At 39.6% G+C, this 20,779-nt stretch overlaps 1 protein-coding gene across 1 annotated transcript in view; it reads left to right on the top strand.

Moving 5' to 3' along the window:
* Window positions 1-20,779, top strand: part of LOC136610627 (uncharacterized) — a 102,834-nt gene that overhangs the window by 48,850 nt on the left and 33,205 nt on the right. The window contains exons 3-4 of the mRNA XM_066589838.1: window positions 9,484-9,566; window positions 10,114-10,176. Of these exons, the coding sequence (XP_066445935.1) occupies window positions 9,484-9,566; window positions 10,114-10,176 (146 nt within the window). The remainder of the gene's footprint in view (window positions 1-9,483; window positions 9,567-10,113; window positions 10,177-20,779) is intronic.

The raw sequence follows: 20,779 nt of genomic DNA, 5'->3' as shown, positions 1-20,779 counted from the left end.
AGCATAGAGATGGTACTGGAAACCAAATCTCCTGATGGTCTGTCCAATGGGGGCTGTGTATATGCAGAAGAGGAGAGGACCGAGAACTGAGCCCTGGGAGACCCAACAGCAAGGAGAAGAGGAGGGGAGGTAGAACCAGCAAAGCAGACACTGAAGGAGCGGTCAGATAAGTAGGAAGAGAACCAGGAGAGGGCAGTGTCCTTTAGTCCAATGGAGCGAAGCATACTGAGGAGAAGTTTGTGGTAGACAGTGTTGAATGCTGCAGAGAGGTCAAGGAGGATCAGTAGGTCGTTTGACACTTTAGTCAGGCAGTTTCTCTCGAGTATAGGGGACAGAAGCCGGACTGTAGAGGATCAAGATGAGAGTTTTCTGAGAGATCGCTTATAAACCAGGCATTCTAGTAGTTTGAAGATGAAGGGGAGGTTTGAGATGGGTTGATAGTTGGCAGCATCGGTCGAGTCAAGAGTAATTTTCTTTAGCAGCAGGGATTTGATAGCGTGTTTGAATGTGGAGGGGAAAATGCCAGAGGTCTGAGAAAGATTGAATATAGTGGTGAGGTGGGAGATGACCACCAGGGAGAGGGACCGCAGGAGGTGTGAGGGAAGAGGGTCGCTAGCGCAGGTGGTGGAGCAAGTGGAGGAGAGCAGTCTGGAGACTTCTTCCTCTGTTGTTGGGAGCTAGATGCAGTACTGGCGAGACTAGGGTCGGGGCTAGTCAGGGATTGGGAGGTTATTTCATGCTGGATGTCGTCAATTTTCTTTTTGAAGTAAGAAGCAAGCTCTTCAGCACTGAGATCTGTCACAGTGGGCTGAAGTTTTGGGCTGAGAAGGGAGTGGAAAGTGTCAAAGAGTCTTTTAGGGTTATGGGATACTCAGGAGATGAGAGAGGTGAAGGAGACTTGTTTGGCATGATGGAGGGCAAGGTTGTATGTTCTGAGCATGAATTTAAAGTGGAGAAAGTCTGCGGCCTTTTGAGACTTTCTTTACAGCTGTTCAGCACACCTAGAGCAACGCCGGATGAATCGTGTTTGAGATGTGAGCCAGGGTTGCCGCAGTCTATATTAGATGGCTTGAGTTACAAGGGGCGCCGCTTTATCCAGGGCACATTTAAGAGTGGTGTTGTAATGTGCAGCAGCCAGGTTGGGGCAGGAGAGGAGAGAGATAGGGTACAGAGAAGACTGTAGAGACTCTGCAAAATTTTTGGTGTGAACAGCCTGAAGGTTCCTGTACATACGGGAGGTAGGAGGGTCTGGGGAGTTACTAGGAAGCTTGACAGAGAAAGAGAGGAAGTTACGGTCCGAGAGCAGGAGAGAGGAGTTAGTGAAGTTGGAAGCAGAGACGCAAGAAGACCAGATCCAGAGTATTGCCATCCCTGTGAGGGGGAGAGACTGTGATTTGTGAGAGACCAAGGGAGGTGAATGATAGAAGCTGAGAGGCAAAGGGGAAGATGGGTTCATTAGTGGGAATGTTGAAGTCTTATAGGATGAGGGTTCGGATTTTGCAGGAAAGGGAGTGGGTGAGCCAGGCGGCATAGTGGTCCAGAAACAGATGAGGAGCACCTGGAGGGTGATAGATAACTGCTACTTGCATGGACAGTGCATGGAAAAGCCATAGGGCATGTACCTTGAATGATGGGAAAGTGAGTGAGGGTACTGAGGGGGTGACCTGGAAGGTGCATTGTGGGGAGAGGAGAGCACCTACTCCTCTCCCTCGCCTGTCTTACGGTCTTGGGGTATGGGAGAACTGCAAGCCATAGTAAGACAGTGCAGCAGGAGAGGTCATGTTAGACTGCTGTATCCATGTTTCTGTTAGAGCTAACAGTTTTAGGCCTCAGTCACACAGGCGTTTTGACGCATGAATTTTTAAACACATCAGTTATGTGTTCAAAAATTCGCATTACCGAAGTGGGCATTACAGCGGAAAAAGTGCTGCTAGCAGCATTTATCCGCTCAAAAAGAGCGCTGCCCACTATCCCCTGCTGCAGCTGTCACATCCAGGGGTTTCACCTGTGGTCAATGGGACCGGCGGTAGTTGCGGCAGCCCCATTGACATACAGAGAACATCCCGATCCTCTGCTACAGTTGTGACAGCTGTGGCAGAGGATTTCTTCATCTCCGCGGGGAGTCCCATTGTCACTGAACACTGACAGCATTGTCACAATGTCAAGTGAAAATGGGACTCCCCATGGAGATGAAGAAATCCTCTGTCACAGCTGTGGCAGAGGAGAGCGATGTTCTCCCATTGAATTAAATGGAGGCGGCAATAGAGCCAGCTCCATTGAAAACAAGCGCTGCTGTGATTTTTGGGGAAGGGTTTCAAATATAAGCCCTTCCCTGAAAATCAATCCAAAATGTGTAAAAAAAAAAAAATGTATACTCCCCTCTCTGCAGCTGCCAGGGCTCAGCCACGTCCAACCAGCTCTTCTCCTGCACTGCTCTGAGGATTATTCAGCAGGCGGGAATTTAAAATCCCTGCCTACTGAAAGGGCTACCTCTGATTGGCAGAGCACTTCGACCAATCAGAGGCAGCTCTTAGCTATTGAATGACAGCTGAGAGCTGCCTCTGATTGGTCCCTGCGCTCAGCCAATCAGAGGCAGCACTCACTCATTCATTAATTCATGTGTTTTACCTTTTTAGATTTTTGGTATATTCATTTTTTTTAACTAAAAAAAACAGGATTTCATATATATTGTTAATATGAAAATGGATATACAAGAATTTGTTTTAGATGCTATTTAAATGAAAATTCTTTGAATAAAAAGTAATTTAATTAAAAAAAAGCTTATTATATTATATATGCAGTATGTCCTAAATTATGTGAATCTATGTGCTTTAATGTATTTATGCCACTATATGAAAATATACAGACACAGAATATTTTAATTAGCTTAAGTTTGTATGACAAATGTATTAAGGTATGCAGATTTTAGAAAAGTTTCATATCGCATAAAGCTGCTACTAACAAAGTTATTCACTAGCACCATAAATTCAAAGGTGCTGGTCTCAAATTTTTGTATGTTGGCTTTGTACAAGCTCAGCAGAGCTCAATAAAACACATTGAAAGTATGGAACGCACAGTGCATTCCATTACTCCGGTCACGTATCATGTTTACGCTGGAAGTGATGTCACTGATGAGCGCTACGAATTGTAAGTTACTCCACATGTATTTAAAGCTGTATATGTAATCTTTATGTATAACTTAAATAAGGCATGAATTATATGCTGAAATGCGTTATTATTAAAAAGTTTGAAGGTCTATTAGCTGCATGTGGGTTTGTTTAAGAGAACGGGAACCTTTGGTTTTTTCACTTTTTGGTTTTGGCATATAACTTGGGTTGTTAAAATATGTTAATCATTAGAGTCATTACATAGTAAGCCAATCATGAGTTGTTATGATGTTGCGGGCATACATTCGTCATTTCCACTATATCTGTATCGTGATGTTAACAATAAAGCAGACGTGTACTGGAGAATGACCAACATGGAGTCAGACTCAATTTCATGCATACTATTTCTCATTATAACCAATTTGGAGCATGGAAGTGAAGTACATGGAATATGATATTATTCTCATAACACTACCTAATACACTCTGTACATTGTTCTCTGATTGTCAGCTCTGATCAGGTAAGCAGCCCTGACCAATCAGAGAGCAGGTGCAACTATCGATGCACTGTGGAGATTGGGTAATCTGAAGATTGCAATAGTCATTTTAGATGGCCACAAATTGGACCTAAAACTGATCAGATGGCAGAGCCAGCGGAGAAGAACAACTGCAGGTAGTTTTCTTCCCTTCCCTTTTGTTCCTGGAACAGAATTTTGGCCTGAAACCAAAGGGTCACTTCAACTGTTGCTGACTTTTTCCAAGGATACATTATCAATAGTTCATTTGCAGGGGTCCGCTACTTGGGAGCCCTGATGAGCAGCAGATATTGGGCCAGCTGTCAGTGGGGATGGAGTTGGAAGCTGACAGCTCTTTCCGCACTGCAGTGGGCCCAGGTTGGTACTTGTGAAAATAGCTCCCATTGAATTCAACTGAGGATAGGTCATTTGTAGAAAAGTCCCGGAAAACTTTCATAAGTTTACATTACTGTAATATTCAGCAAGAAGCTAATACATTGCAGTAAATTTAATCATATAATCATAGAATGGTAGAGTTGGAAGGGACCTCCAGGGTCATTGGGTCCAACCCCCTGCTCAGTGCAGGATTTACTAAATCATCCCAGGCATATATTTGTCCAGCCTTTGTTTGAACACTTCCATTGAAGGAGAACTCAGGAGAACCTCCTGTGGTAACCTGTTCCACTCATTGATCACCCTGACTATCAGAAAGTTTTTTTCTAATATCTAATTTGTGTCTCCTCCCTTTCAGTTTCATTCCATTGTTTTTAGTCTTTCCTTGTGCAAATGAGAATAGGGCTGATCCCTCTGCAGTGTGACAACCCTTCAGATATTTGTAGACAGCTATTAAGTCTTCTCTCAGCCTTCTTTTTTGCGAGCTAAACATTCCCAGATCCTTTAACCGGTTTTTATAGGACATGATTTACAGACCGCTCACCATCTTTGCAACTCTTCTCTGAACTTGCTCCAGTTTGTCTATATCTTTTTTAAAGTGGGGTGCCCAGAACTGGACATAGTATTCCAGATGAGGTCTGACTAAGGAAGAGTAGAGGGGGATAATGACCTCACATGATCTAGAATCTATGCTTCTTTTAATACATCCTAGAATTTTGTTTCCTTTTTGGCTGCTGCATTACATTGTTGACTCTTGTTCAGTCTATGATCTATTAGTATACCCAAGTATTTTTCATATGTGCTGCTGCTTAGCTCAGTTCCTCCCATTCTGTATGTGCTTTCTTCATTTTTCTTGCCCAGATGTAGGACTTTGCATATCTTCTTGTTAAATACCATTCTGTTAGTCGCTGCCCACTGTGCAAGCTTTTCGAGATTTTTTTGAATACTCTTCCCTAGTGTTAGCTAATCCTCCTAGCTTGTGTCATAAGCAAATTTGATCAGTTTCCCATCAATTCCCTTCTCCAGATCATTTATAAAAATGTTGAATAACACTGGGCATAGGACAGAGCCTTGTGGTGGTACCCCACTTGATACTTTGTCAAATGCTTTACTAAGGTCAAGATAAACTATATCCACCGCATTTCCCTGATCAACCCTGTCAGTGATACTCTCATAGAAGGACATTAGATTAGTCTGACATGACTTGTTTGTTACAAACCCATGCTGGCTCTGGTTAATTACATCATTTTCATCCAAGTACTTGCATACATACTGTTTAATAATTTGTTCAAAGATCTTTCCCGGTATAGAAGTCAGGCTCGCAGCACTGTAGTTTCCTGGATCCACCTTCTTCCCTTTTTTGAAGATAGGGACAACATTTGCCCTTTTTCAATCTTCTGGGACTTCTCCTGTTCTCCATGAATTTTCAAAGATTATGGCGAGTTGTTCAGCAATAACCTCCGCTGCTTCCTTTAGTATCCTAGGATGTAATTCATCTGGACCTTGAGATTTGAATTCATTTAAGTTAGCTAAGTGCTCCCTAACCATCTCTCTGCTTATAGATAGCCTGAATTCTTTTATTCCCCCAATAGCACAGGGAAGATCAGTTGATGTTTCATCAACTTTCTGAGAGAAAACAGATGCAAAATAGGAATTTAAAAGTTTGGCCTTCTCAACATTATTCTTAACCAATTTACCATTTTCATCTTGTAAGCATACAATAGTATCTTTGACTTTTCTTTTGCTTTTGACATATCCCCCAAATCCTTTTTTATTGCTTTTGGCCTCTGTTGCAAGCCTCAATTCATTATTAGCTTTTCTGACACTTGCCCTACAGTTTCTGCAGACCCCATTATATTCTTCTTTAGATATTTCCCCCTCTTTCCATTTGATAAACATATTTTTCTTTGTTTTTAACTTGTATGCAAGTTCTGTGTTCATCTATCCTGGTTTCTTTAAATGCTTCCCATTCCCTTCTTTTAGGGATTGTTAACAATTGTGCTCTCAGAATCTCATTTCGCAATATTTCCCAACCTTCTTGGGCATTTCTGTACTTAAGAACATCCAGCAATTGGATTCTTCCTACCCTCTTTCTGAGTTCATTGAAATCTGTCTTTCTGAACACCAACCTTGAGGTCTGCATTTTCTCAGGTCTTCTTGCCCTTTTTATCCAAAATTCAAGGATAGCATGATCACTGCCTCCTAAGGTCCAAGCCACCTTTACTTCCTCTACCATTTCCTCCCTGTTGGTAAGAATTAGGTCCAAGAGTGAATTATGCTTTAACTGATCCACATACGGAGCTATTCAGCAGCAGTGAATTCAAATAACACATTAACTTCCTTAAAGGAGACAAACCATAATAAATATGTATAGCCATTAAATGTAGAGTAAAGGTGTATTTTCATCTGGTACCAAGATTTTATCCTGTTTTATCTCCTCCTAATGGGTACACTGTTCACATAACTTGTGAGATGTGGAAACAGTGTATCTCTCTGTGCTTTGCAGTTTAAGTATCTCACAGTCACTTCTATGGGAGTTACAGAAAAAGTGTAGCATAAGGTGCTCAGCTATTTCTATAAAACTTGGATTTAGCAACCAGTGGGACCAGGTGAGGTATGATGGGGTTGTGGGCCCCTTGTTCTATATATGAGTGAAGGTCTACCACAGGTAGGTTCTATAGATATGCCATGAATGTCTGAGGTGAGAATACCACTTTAAAAATATGAAAAAAATAATAAAAATTATTTATACATTGAGAATGAGTTTCAATGGCAATACTTAGGGTAGTTTCACACGAGTGTGCTTTTGTGCGTATATAGGTGCGTACATAAGTGCGCACCCATGTATGTACAAAAACACGTGTGAATGCAGCTCCGTGCACTGCCTTCAATGAAGCCGTGACTGCTGCCGGTGGCTCCATTGAGGACAATGGTCTGCCGGCACCCCTGAATTGTTTTTCAGGGAAGGGAATTACATATAAGCCCTTCCCCGAAAAAACTGAATTTTAGTGTTAAAAAAGCAAATAAAATAATGCACGCATTGTCTTCAATGGAGCTGCCACTGCTGCTGGCGGCTCCATTGAAAACAATGGTCTGCCGGCACCCCGTAATTGTTTTTCATGGAAGGGCTTTAAATATAAGCGCTTCCCTAAAAAACAAGAAAAAATGGTGATAAAAAAAATCCATACCCACCTTTCTTCAGCTGCCGGCGCTCAGCCGCGTCCAGCAGGCTCTTCCCCTGCACTGCTGTGAGGAGTATTCAGCAGGCGTAGATTTAAAATCCCCGCCTGCTGAATGGGCTGCCTCTGATTGGTCTCAGCACTCAGCCAATCAGAGGCAGTAATCACTGCTGAATTCATGATTGAATTCATGAATGGTTGAGTGAATGCTGCCTCTGATTGGCTGAGTGCTGGGACCAATCTGAGGCAGCTCTCAGCTGTCATTCAGTAGCTAAGTGCTGCCTCTGATTGGTCACAGTGCTCAGCCAATCAGTGGCAGCCCATTCAGCAGACAGGGATTTAAAATCCCCGCCTGCTGAATACTCCTCACAGCAGTGCAGGAGAAGAGCCAGCTGGACGTGGATTATGTTTAAAGCCCTTCCCTGAAAAACAATTACTGGATGCCGGCAGCTTCATCCGCTACCGCAGCTGTCATCTGTGACAGCTGTGGTAGGGAATTATTTATTCCCTGCAGGGATGAAGAATTCCTTTGCTGCATCTGTCACAGTTGTGGCAGGTGCAGCAGGGAATTCTTTATTCCCCGCGGGGATGAAGAAAACATCTGCTGTATGCAGCAGATGTGCTCTTAATCTCCACGGTGATTTAGAATTCCTTTGCTGCATCTGTCACAGATGTGGCGGTGCAGCAGGGAATTATTTTTCCATGCGTGTTCTTCATCCCCACGGGGACACAGCAGCAGCGGACAGGTAAGTTTTTTGTTTTTTTTTAACACTTAAATTGTTGTTTTTCAGGGAAGGGATTATATTTAAAGCCCTTCCCTGAAAAACAATTACTCCATATTGTGCACATATGTCCTATCTTTACAGGCATGTGTAAAACATGGACATGTGAACACACCATAGCGAATGCATTGCTTGTAATAGACGCGTGTTTTTGTGCGTGCATATGCACACACAAAAACCCGCTCGTATGACGCTACTCTTACGACGCATTCAGACGACCGTATATCGGCTGGGTTTTCACACGTAATGCTCTGCAGGATGTTACAGCATATTCCTCTGCCAAAATACGCAGGTCTAATTGAGTCCGAATTCTGCCATGTTTTACATAAAAATCTGCACATTAGACATGAATATTTTTTGTATGCCAGAATATTCCATCCCGTGTGAAAATGCCCTTAAAAATGTTTCTGCCCCCACATATTCAAGGAGTAATGTTAGAGTAGCGCCAACTGCTGTTTATATTCTGTATCCACCTCAGTAACTGTTCACCTGTCCAGTCTTGCTGTGCTGTGCTGCAGTGTTTATGTGGAGGGAGTGGTGAAGGTTTGTTCCTGAAGTTGCTGCGCCTAATGGGATGGTGCAGCTTTGCAGCAGAGAAGCAAGACTGAATTACTTGATTTACTGAGGTTGACAAATACTGAAAGACTATTTCAACAGAAATAGCAGGTGGCGTTAGAGCCGTTGTACATGGGAAACGCCTGACAATAGTCCCAGCGATAATCGCTCCTTTACTTGCACATGAGCGCTCATTGCTCAGTGAATGGAGGCAGAGTGGGTCAGAGATCACTTCAGTCACCTGCCTACATTCACAGTAAACAGCCATCCATTCATAGGTGAACGACTGCCTGTTTACATAGTTTTATCATTTAGTTTTCATGCCTGAAGAAACTAAATTAAAAACAATAAGCGAACAAATTATCATTCGTTGTTTAGTTGCTGCAAGGCTAAACGATTATCCTCCTCCGTAAAAAGGGGATCATAAAAACAGCTGGGTATTCACGCCGGCTGATATACAGCATCCCTCACTGCAGGGGGTGAAGGCTGGAAGAGGCGGGAGCAGTACACTGAGCAATGCACTGAGCTCCCACCCCTTTCCGCCCCTCGACACTATTTGCAATGAGAGGAGGCGGGGCGGAGCTAAGTTCTGGGAGTTAGCTCTGCCCCCGCCCATTGCAAAAAGTGCCGAGGGGCAGAGAGGAGGCAGAGAGGGGGCGGGAGCTCAGCCTCCTTCCCCTGCAGAGAAAGACGCTGTATATTGGCCGGCGTGAACACGCGGCCGATATACGGCCATCTGAATAAGCCCTTAAACTGAACAATTGTATTCTCCATATAATCATATTTTTATTCTTCAAATGCTCTATATTTTTTGTGGTTAGTGGGCTGCATATTGGGTATTGCAATTAACATTCTAATGAAGACTGTGCAATAACAGGCTAAAATGAAATAAGAATTTGAATCTATATTATAAAAATACTGAAAGGTTACTAACAGCATTTTATGTATTGTAGCCCCTGCCATGTCAAGTGTCATTAGGGATGGCAATGATGAACAAGATTCTGTCGGAGGGCAAAGCTGCCTAGAGAAATCTGTGGTAAGTACATAACCGTATATCAGCAAAGTCCTGCAATAAGTAGAAAACAACTAGAGACAATCATTTTCTGAGCTGTAGTAGATAAAATAAAGTTTGCAATGTAGCAATGTAGTTACTTACTTTATAGTATTTCTACTTTCGCCCTAAGAGCACATCTAGTTAGGGGTTGTCTAAAGCAGATCATAGATTTCAGATAATGGCTGACCAAGTGCCTTTTAAGCCAACAACCAACCACTGTAGACATGTACATTGGGCTCTGCTTGTGTATTTCAGTAGGGACTGGGCATATTATGATGTTTGCCTCTTGTAGAAACAAAGGCTTTGTCATATAAAAATCCAACCAGTCTGATCAGGGACTATCGGTAACGTCTAGTCATCAACAGCAATCTTACATCTGTGGCCCCCTTTACTCAACTTTCATATAAATGGACTCTGTGTGGAAACTGTAACAATGCTTTAAATTAATGTTTCCTATTTTCTGTTACCCTGCAGACATGGCTGGTCTTTACTTTACAAAAAAATGTAAATAATGATTGTCTTTTTTTAGGACAAAAAGAAAAACCCTTCTACTCAGATGTTAGACTTAATCTGCGCACATATGAAATTTAAGGTAAAACATAAAACCGGCATGGCCTTTACTGTATATTCAGGCTGTCTTTCATGGAAACTTATTTATATACTCAACTAGCTGATATACCCGGCTTCGCCCGAGTTAATTTGGTACTGGTGTTTATCTGGTGTTCACACAGAAAATCTTATGAAGTCGTGGTTACTTTAGAGATACTGAGGAAAAACATATTTTCACCATTTTGCATAGTTCTCTTCGTTACCCAGGAAACACCACGTGGAGGTAACCATGCGACGTTTCCTTTATATAAAATGACATCAGGAAGTGAGAGAATTAGATTACATACATAAAATTTGGACGCTAATTCTTCTGCGCTTAGATTTGAATAATTAAATTGGGACCCAAAGCTTTTCATATTTATGAGACAATCAAGGCTTGTGCCAAATTTCATGTTTCTATGACATAGGGAAGTGAGACATTTAGATTATGTACGTAAAATTTCGACGCTAATTCTTTTGCGCATAGAATTGAATAATGGAGTTGGGACCCATTAGCTTTTCCTATTTATGACATAATCAATGCTCGTGCCAAATTTCCAGTTTCTATGACACCGGAAAGTGAGAAAATTACATTCCGCACGCAAAATTTGGACTCTAATTCGTTTGCGCATAGAATTAAATAATGGAGTTGGGACCCATTAGCATTTCCTATTTAATACATAATCAATGCTCGTGCTAAATTTCACGTTTATATGACATTGGGAAGTGAGAGATTTAGATTATATATGTAAAATTTTGACGCCAATTCTTTTGCGCATAGAATTGAATAATCGAGTTGGGACCAATTAGCTTTTCCTGTTTATGACATAATCAATGCTCGTGCCAAATTTCCCGTTTCTATGACACCAGAAAGTGAGAAAATTACATTCCGCAAGTAAAATTTCAACGCCAATTCTTTTGCGCATGCAATTGAATAATGGAGTTGGGACCCATTAGCTTTTCCTATTTATGACATAATCAATGCCCTTGCCAAATTTCCCGTTTCTATGACACCGGAAAGTGAAAAAATTACATTCCGCACGTAAAATTTCGACGCCAATTCTTTTGCGCATAGAATTGAATAATCGAGTTCAGACCCATTTGCTTTTCCTGTTTATGACATAATCAATGCTTGTGCGAAATTTCACGTTTCTATGACACCGGAAAGTGAGAAAAATACATTCCGCACGTAAAATTTGGCCGCCAATTCTTTTGCACATAGAATTGAATAATGGAGTTGGGACCCATTAGCTTTTCCTATTTATGACATAATCAATGCTCGTGCCAAATTTCCAGTTTCTATGACACCGGAAAGTGAGAAAATTACATTCGCACGTAAAATTTGGACGCTAATTCGTTTGCGCATAGAATTGAATAATGGAGTTGGGACCCATTAGCATTTCCTATTTATGACATAATCAATGCTCGTGCCAAATTTCCCGTTACTATGACACCAGAAAGTGAGAAAAATACATTCCGCAAGTAAAATTTGGACGCTAATTCGTTTGCGTATAGAATTGAATAATGGAGTTGGGACCCATTAGCATTTCCTATTTATGACATAATCAATGCTCGTGCCAAACTTCCGGTTTCTATGACACCAGAAAGTGAGAAAATTACATTCCGCAAGTAAAATTTCAACGCCAATTCTTTTGCGCATAGAATTGAATAATCGAGTTGGGACCTATGAGCTTTTCCTATTTTTGACATAATCAATGCTCTTGCCAAATTTCACGTTTCTATGAAACCGGAAAGTTAGAAAATTAGATTCCGTGCGTAAAATTTCGACGCTAATTCTTTTGCGCATAGAATTGAATAATGGAATTGGGACCCATTAGCTTTTCCTGTTTATAACATAATCAATGCTCGTGCCAAATTTCCCGTTTCTATGCCACCGGAAAGTGAAAAAATTACATTCCGTACGTAAAATTTCGATGCCAATTCTTTTGCGCTAGAATTGAATAATCGAGTTGGGACCCATTCGCTTTTCCTGTTTATGACATAATCAATGCTCGTGTGAAATTTCACATTTCTATGACACAGGAAAGTGAGAAAAATACATTCCGCACGTAAAATTTGGCCGCCAATTCTTTTGCACATAGAATTGAATAATGGAGTTGGGACCTATGAACTTTTCCTATTTATGACATAATCAATGCTCGTGCCAAATTTCCTGTTTCTATGACCCCGGAAAGTGAGGAAATTACATGCCGCTCGTAAAATTTCAACGCCAATTCTTTTGTGCTAGAATTGAATAATGGAGTTGGGACCCATTAGCTATTCCTATTTATGACATAATCAATGCTCTTGCCAAATTTCCCGTTTCTATGAAACCGGAAAGTGAGAAAATTAGATTCCGTACGTAAAATTTCGACGCTAATTCTTTTGCGTATAGAATTGAATAATGGAGTTGGGACCCATTAGCTTTTCCTGTTTATGACATAATCAATGCTCGTGCCAAATTTCCTGTTTCTATGACACCGGAAAGTGAAGAAATTACATTCCGCAAGTAAAATTTGGATGCTAATTCTTTTGCTCTAGAATTGAATAATCGAGTTGGGACCCATTCGCTTTCCCTATTTATGACATAATCAATGCTCGTGCCAAATTTCACGTTTCTATGACACCGGAAAGTGAGAAAAATACATTCCGCACGTAAAATTTGGACGCTAATTCTTTTGCGCATAGAATTGAATAATGGAATTGGGACCCATTAGCTTTTCCTATTTATGAAATAATCAATGCTTGTGCCAAATTTCCCGTTTCTATGACACCGGAAAGTTAAAAAATTACATTCCGCACGTAAAATTTGGACGCTAATTCTTTTGCGGTAGAATTGAATAATGGAGTTGGGACCTATGAACTTTTCCTATTTATGACATAATCAATGCTCTTGCCAAATTTCACGTTTCTATGACACCGGAAAGTGAGAAAATTTGATTCTGTACGTAAAATTTGGACGCTAATTCTTTTGCGTATAGAATTGAATAATCGAGTTGGGACCCATTAGCTTTTCCTATTTATGACATAATGAATGCTCGTGCCAAATTTCCTGTTTCTATGAAACCGGAAAGTGAAGAAATTACATTCCGCACGTAAAATTTTGACGCTAATTCTTTTGCGCATAGAATTGAATAATGAAGTTGGGACCTATTAGCTTTTCCTGTTTATGACATAATCAGTGCTTGTGCCAAATTTCCTGTTTCTATGACACCGGAAAGTGAGAAAATTACATTCCGCACGTAAAATTTTGACGCTAATTCTTTTGCGCATAGAATTGAATAATGGAGTTGGGACCCATTAGCTTTTCCTGTTTATGACATAATCAGTGCTCGTGCCAAATTTCCCGTTTCTATGACACCGGAAAGTGAGAAAATTACATTCCGCACTTAAAATTTGGACGCTAATTCTTTTGCGCATAGAATTGAATAATGGAGTTGGGACCCATTAGCTTTTCCTGTTTATGACATAATCAATGCTCGTGCCAAATTTCCCGTTTCTATGACACCGGAAAGTGAGAAAATTACATTCCGTACGTAAAATTTGGACGCTAATTTTTTTGCGCATAGAATTGAATAATGGAATTGGGACCCATTAGCTTTTCCTGTTTATGACATATTCAATGCTCGTGCCAAATTTCCCGTTTCTATGACACCAGAAAGTGAAAAAATTACATTCCGCACGTAAAATTTCTACGCTAATTATTTTGCGGTAGCATTGAATAATGGAGTTGGGACCAATTAGCTTTTCCTATTTATGGCATAATCAATGCTCGTGCCAAATTTCACGTTTATATGACATTGGGAAGTGAGAGATTTAGATTATATACGTAAAATTTTGACGCCAATTCTTTTGCGCATAGAATTGAATAATCGAGTTGGGACCAATTAGCTTTTCCTGTTTATGACATAATCAATGCTCGTGCCAAATTTCCCGTTTCTATGACACCAGAAAGTGAGAAAATTACATTCCGCAAGTAAAATTTCAACGCCAATTCTTTTGCGCATAGAATTGAATAATCGATTTGGGACCTATGAGCTTTTCCTATTTATGACATAATCAATGCTCTTGCCAAATTTCACGTTTCTATGAAACCGGAAAGTTAGAAAATTAGATTCCGTGCGTAAAATTTCGACGCTAATTCTTTTGCGCATAGAATTGAATAATGGAATTGGGACCCATTGGCTTTTCCTGTTTATAACATAATCAATGCCCGTGCCAAATTTCCCGTTTCTATGACACCGGAAAGTGAAAAAATTACATTCCGCACGTAAAATTTCGACGACAATTCTTTTGCGCTAGAATTGAATAATCGAGTTGGGACCCATTCGCTTTTCCTGTTTATGACATAATCAATGCTCGTGTGAAATTTCACGTTTCTATGACACCGGAAAGTGAGAAAAATACATTCCGCACGTAAAATTTGGACGCTAATTCTTTTGCACATAGAATTGAATAATGGAGTTGGGACCCATTAGCTTTTCCTATTTATGACATAATCAATGCTCGTGCCAAATTTCCAGTTTCTATGACACCGGAAAGTGAAGAAATTACATTCCGCAATAAAATTTGGATGCTAATTCTTTTGCGCTAGAATTGAATAATCGAGTTGGGACCCATTCGCTTTCCCTATTTATGACATAATCAATGCTCGTGCCAAATTTCACGTTACTATGACACCGGAAAGTGAGAAAAATACATTCCGCACGTAAAATTTGGACGCTAATTCTTTTGCGCATAGAATTGATTAATGGAATTGGGACCCATTAGCTTTTCCTATTTATGAAATAATCAATGCTTGTGCCAAATTTCCCGTTTCTATGACACCGGAAAGTTAAAAAATTACATTCCGCACGTAAAATTTGGACGCTAATTCTTTTGCGGTAGAATTGAATAATGGAGTTGGGACCTATGAACTTTTCCTATTTATGACATAATCAATGCTCTTGCCAAATTTCACGTTTCTATGACACCGGAAAGTGAGAAAATTAGATTCTGTACGTAAAATTTGGACGCTAATTCTTTTGCGTATAGAATTGAATAATCGAGTTGGGACCCATTAGCTTTTCCTATTTATGACATAATCAATGCTCGTGCCAAATTTCCTGTTTCTATGACACCGGAAAGTGAAGAAATTACATTCAGCACGTAAAATTTTGACGCTAATTCTTTTGCGCATAGAATTGAATAATGGAGTTGGGACCCATTAGCTTTTCCTGTTTATGACATAATCAATGCTCGTGCCAAATTTCCCGTTTCTATGGCACCGGAAAGTGAGAAAATTACATTCCGCACGTAAAATTTGGACGCTAATTTTTTTGCGCATAGAATTGAATAATGGAGTTGGGACCCATTAGCTTTTCCTATTTATGACATATTCAAGGCTCGTGCCAAATTTCCCGTTTCTATGACACCAGAAAGTGAAAAAATTACATTCCGCACGTAAAATTTCTACGCTAATTATTTTGCGGTAGAATTGAATAATGGAGTTGGGACCCATTAGCTTTTCCTATTTATGACATAATCAATGCTCGTGCCAAATTTCCCGTTTCTATGACACCGGAAAGTGAGAAAATTACATTCCGTGCGTAAAATTTCGATGCTAATTCTTTTGCGCATAGAATTGAATAATGGAATTGGGACCCATTAGCTTTTCCTGTTTATAACATAATCAATGCTTGTGCCAAATTTCCCGTTTCTATGACACCGGAAAGTGAAAAAATTACATTCCGCACGTAAAATTTCGACGCCAATTCTTTTGCGCTAGAATTGAATAATCGAGTTGGGACCCATTCGCTTTTCCTGTTTATGACATAATCAATGCTTGTGTGAAATTTCACGTTTCTATGACACCGGAAAGTGAGAAAAATACATTCCGCATGTAAAATTTGGCCGCCAATTCTTTTGCACATAGAATTGAATAATGGAATTGGGACCTATGAACTTTTCCTATTTATGACATAATCAATGCTCGTGCCAAATTTCCTGTTTCTATGACCCCGGAAAGTGCAGAAATTACATTCCGCACGCAAAATTTCAACGACAATTCTTTTGCGCTAGAATTGAATAATGGAGTTGGGACCCATTAGCTATTCCTATTTATGACATAATCAATGCTCTTGCCAAATTTCCCGTTTCTATGAAACCGGAAAGTGAGAAAATTAGATTCCGTACGTAAAATTTCGACGCTAATTCTTTTGCGCATAGAATTGAATAATGGAGTTGGGACCCATTAGCTTTTCCTGTTTATGACATAATCAATGCTCGTGCCAAATTTCCTGTTTCTATGACACCGGAAAGTGAAGAAATTACATTCCGCAAGTAAAATTTGGATGCTAATTCTTTTGCGCTAGAATTGAATAATCGAGTTGGGACCCATTCGCTTTCCCTATTTATGACATAATCAATGCTCGTGCCAAATTTCACGTTTCTATGACACCGGAAAGTGAGAAAAATACATTCCGCACGTAAAGTTTGGACGCTAATTCTTTTGCGCATAGAATTGAATAATGGAATTGGGAACCATTAGCTTTTCCTATTTATGAAATAATCAATGCTTGTGCCAAATTTCCCGTTTCTATGACACCGGAAAGTTAAAAAATTACATTCCGCACGTACAATTTGGACGCTAATTCTTTTGCGGTAGAATTGAATAATGGAGTTGGGACCTATGAACTTTTCCTATTTATGACATAATCAATGCTCTTGCCAAATTTCACGTTTCTATGACACCGGAAAGTGAGAAAATTAGATTCTGTACGTAAAATTTGGACGCTAATTCTTTTGCGTATAGAATTGAATAATCGAGTTGGGACCCATTAGCTTTTCCTATCTATGAAATAATCAATGCTCGTGCCAAATTTCCTGTTTCTATGACACCGGAAAGTGAAGAAATTACAATCTGCATGTAAAATTTTGGACGCAAATTCTTTTGCGCATAGAATTGAATAATGGAGTTGGGACCCATTAGCTTTTCCTGTTTATGACATAATCAATGCTCGTGCCAAATTTCCCGTTTCTATGGCACCGGAAAGTGAGAAAATTACATTCCGCACGTAAAATTTGGACGCTAAATTTTTTGCGCATAGAATTGAATAATGGAGTTGGGACCCATTAGCTTTTCCTATTTATGACATATTCAAGGCTCGTGCCAAATTTCCCGTTTCTATGACACCAGAAAGTGAAAAAATTACATTCCGCACGTAAAATTTCTACGCTAATTATTTTGCGGTAGAATTGAATAATGGAGTTGGGACCCATTAGCTTTTCCTATTTATGACATAATCAATGCTCGTGCCAAATTTCCCGTTTCTATGACACCGGAAAGTGAGAAAATTACATTCCGTGCGTAAAATTTCGATGCTAATTCTTTTGCGCATAGAATTGAATAATGGAATTGGGACCCATTAGCTTTTCCTGTTTATAACATAATCAATGCTCGTGCCAAATTTCCCGTTTCTATGACACCGGAAAGTGAAAAAATTACATTCCGCACGTAAAATTTCGACGCCAATTCTTTTGCGCTAGAATTGAATAATCGAGTTGGGACCCATTCGCTTTTCCTGTTTATGACATAATCAATGCTTGTGTGAAATTTCACGTTTCTATGACACCGGAAAGTGAGAAAAATACATTCCGCATGTAAAATTTGGCCGCCAATTCTTTTGCACATAGAATTGAATAATGGAGTTGGGACCTATGAACTTTTCCTATTTATGACATAATCAATGCTCGTGCCAAATTTCCTGTTTCTATGACCCCGGAAAGTGCAGAAATTACATTCCGCACGCAAAATTTCAACGACAATTCTTTTGCGCTAGAATTGAATAATGGAGTTGGGACCCATTAGCTATTCCTATTTATGACATAATCAATGCTCTTGCCAAATTTCCTGTTTCTATGAAACCGGAAAGTGAGAAAATTAGATTCCGTACGTAAAATTTCGACGCTAATTCTTTTGCGCATAGAATTGAATAATGGAGTTGGGACCCATTAGCTTTTCCTGTTTATGACATAATCAATGCTCGTGCCAAATTTCCTGTTTCTATGACACCGGAAAGTGAAGAAATTACATTCCGCAAGTAAAATTTGGATGCTAATTCTTTTGCGCTAGAATTGAATAATCGAGTTGGGACCCATTCGCTTTCCCTATTTATGACATAATCAATGCTCGTGCCAAATTTCACGTTTCTATGACACCGGAAAGTGAGAAAAATACATTCCGCACGTAAAGTTTGGACGCTAATTCTTTTGCGCATAGAATTGAATAATGGAATTGGGAACCATTAGCTTTTCCTATTTATGAAATAATCAATGCTTGTGCCAAATTTCCCGTTTCTATGACACCGGAAAGTTAAAAAATTACATTCCGCACGTACAATTTGGACGCTAATTCTTTTGCGGTAGAATTGAATAATGGAGTTGGGACCTATGAACTTTTCCTATTTATGACATAATCAATGCTCTTGCCAAATTTCACGTTTCTATGACACCGGAAAGTGAGAAAATTAGATTCTGTACGTAAAATTTGGACGCTAATTCTTTTGCGTATAGAATTGAATAATCGAGTTGGGACCCATTAGCTTTTCCTATCTATGAAATAATCAATGCTCGTGCCAAATTTCCTGTTTCTATGACACCGGAAAGTGAAGAAATTACAATCTGCATGTAAAATTTTGGACGCAAATTCTTTTGCGCATAGAATTGAATAATCGAGTTGGGACCCATTAGCTTTTCCTGTTTATGACATAATCAATGCTCGTGCCAAATTTCCTGTTTCTATGACACCGGAAAGTGAAGAAATTACATTCAGCACGTAAAATTTTGACGCTAATTCTTTTGCGCATAGAATTGAATAATGGAGTTGGGACCCATTAGCTTTTCCTGTTTATGACATAATCAATGCTCGTGCCAAATTTCCCGTTTCTATGACACCGGAAAGTGAGAAAATTACATTCCGTGCGTAAAATTTCGATGCTAATTCTTTTGCGCATAGAATTGAATAATGGAATTGGGACCCATTAGCTTTTCCTGTTTATAACATAATCAATGCTTGTGCCAAATTTCCCGTTTCTATGACACCGGAAAGTGAAAAAATTACATTCCGCACGTAAAATTTCGACGCCAATTCTTTTGCGCTAGAATTGAATAATCGAGTTGGGACCCATTCGCTTTTCCTGTTTATGACATAATCAATGCTTGTGTGAAATTTCACGTTTCTATGACACCGGAAAGTGAGAAAAATACATTCCGCATGTAAAATTTGGCCGCCAATTCTTTTGCACATAGAATTGAATAATGGAATTGGGACCTATGAACTTTTCCTATTTATGACATAATCAATGCTCGTGCCAAATTTCCTGTTTCTATGACCCCGGAAAGTGCAGAAATTACATTCCGCACGCAAAATTTCAACGACAATTCTTTTGCGCTAGAATTGAATAATGGAGTTGGGACCCATTAGCTATTCCTATTTATGACATAATCAATGCTCTTGCCAAATTTCCCGTTTCTATGAAACCGGAAAGTGAGAAAATTAGATTCCGTACGTAAAATTTCGACGCTAATTCTTTTGCGCATAGAATTGAATAATGGAGTTGGGACCCATTAGCTTTTCCTGTTTATGACATAATCAATGCTCGTGCCAAATTTCCTGTTTCTATGACACCGGAAAGTGAAGAAATTACATTCCGCAAGTAAAATTTGGATGCTAATTCTTTTGCGCTAGAATTGAATAATCGAGTTGGGACCCATTCGCTTTCCCTATTTATGACATAATCAATGCTCGTGCCAAATTTCACGTTTCTATGACACCGGAAAGTGAGAAAAATACATTCCGCACGTAAAGTTTGGACGCTAATTCTTTTGCGCATAGAATTGAATAATGGAATTGGGAACCATTAGCTTTTCCTATTTATGAAATAATCAATGCTTGTGCCAAATTTCCCGTTTCTATGACACCGGAAAGTTAAAAAATTACATTCCGCACGTACAATTTGGACGCTAATTCTTTTGCGGTAGAATTGAATAATGGAGTTGGGACCTATGAACTTTTCCTATTTATGACATAATCAATGCTCTTGCCAAATTTCACGTTTCTATGACACCGGAAAGTGAGAAAATTAGATTCTGTACGTAAAATTTGGACGCTAATTCTTTTGCGTATAGAATTGAATAATCGAGTTGGGACCCATTAGCTTTTCCTATCTATGAAATAATCAATGCTCGTGCCAAATTTCCTGTTTCTATGACACCGGAAAGTGAAGAAATTACAATCTGCATGTAAAATTTTGGACGCAAATTCTTTTGCGCATAGAATTGAATAATGGAGTTGGGACCCATTAGCTTTTCCTGTTTATGACATAATCAATGCTCGTGCCAAATTTCCCGTTTCTATGGCACCGGAAAGTGAGAAAATTACATTCCGCACGTAAAATTTGGACGCTAATTTTTTTGCGCATAGAATTGAATAATGGAGTTGGGACCCATTAGCTTTTCCTATTTATGACATATTCAAGGCTCGTGCCAAATTTCCCGTTTCTATGACACCAGAAAGTGAAAAAATTACATTCCGCACGTAAAATTTCTACGCTAATTATTTTGCGGTA

This window comes from Eleutherodactylus coqui, chromosome 2 (assembly GCF_035609145.1).
Source record: "Eleutherodactylus coqui strain aEleCoq1 chromosome 2, aEleCoq1.hap1, whole genome shotgun sequence".
In the NCBI taxonomy this organism is placed as follows: Eukaryota; Metazoa; Chordata; class Amphibia; order Anura; family Eleutherodactylidae; genus Eleutherodactylus; species Eleutherodactylus coqui.
The sequence above is the reverse complement of the archived record's forward strand: the minus strand, read 5'-3'. Positions and strand labels throughout refer to the sequence as shown.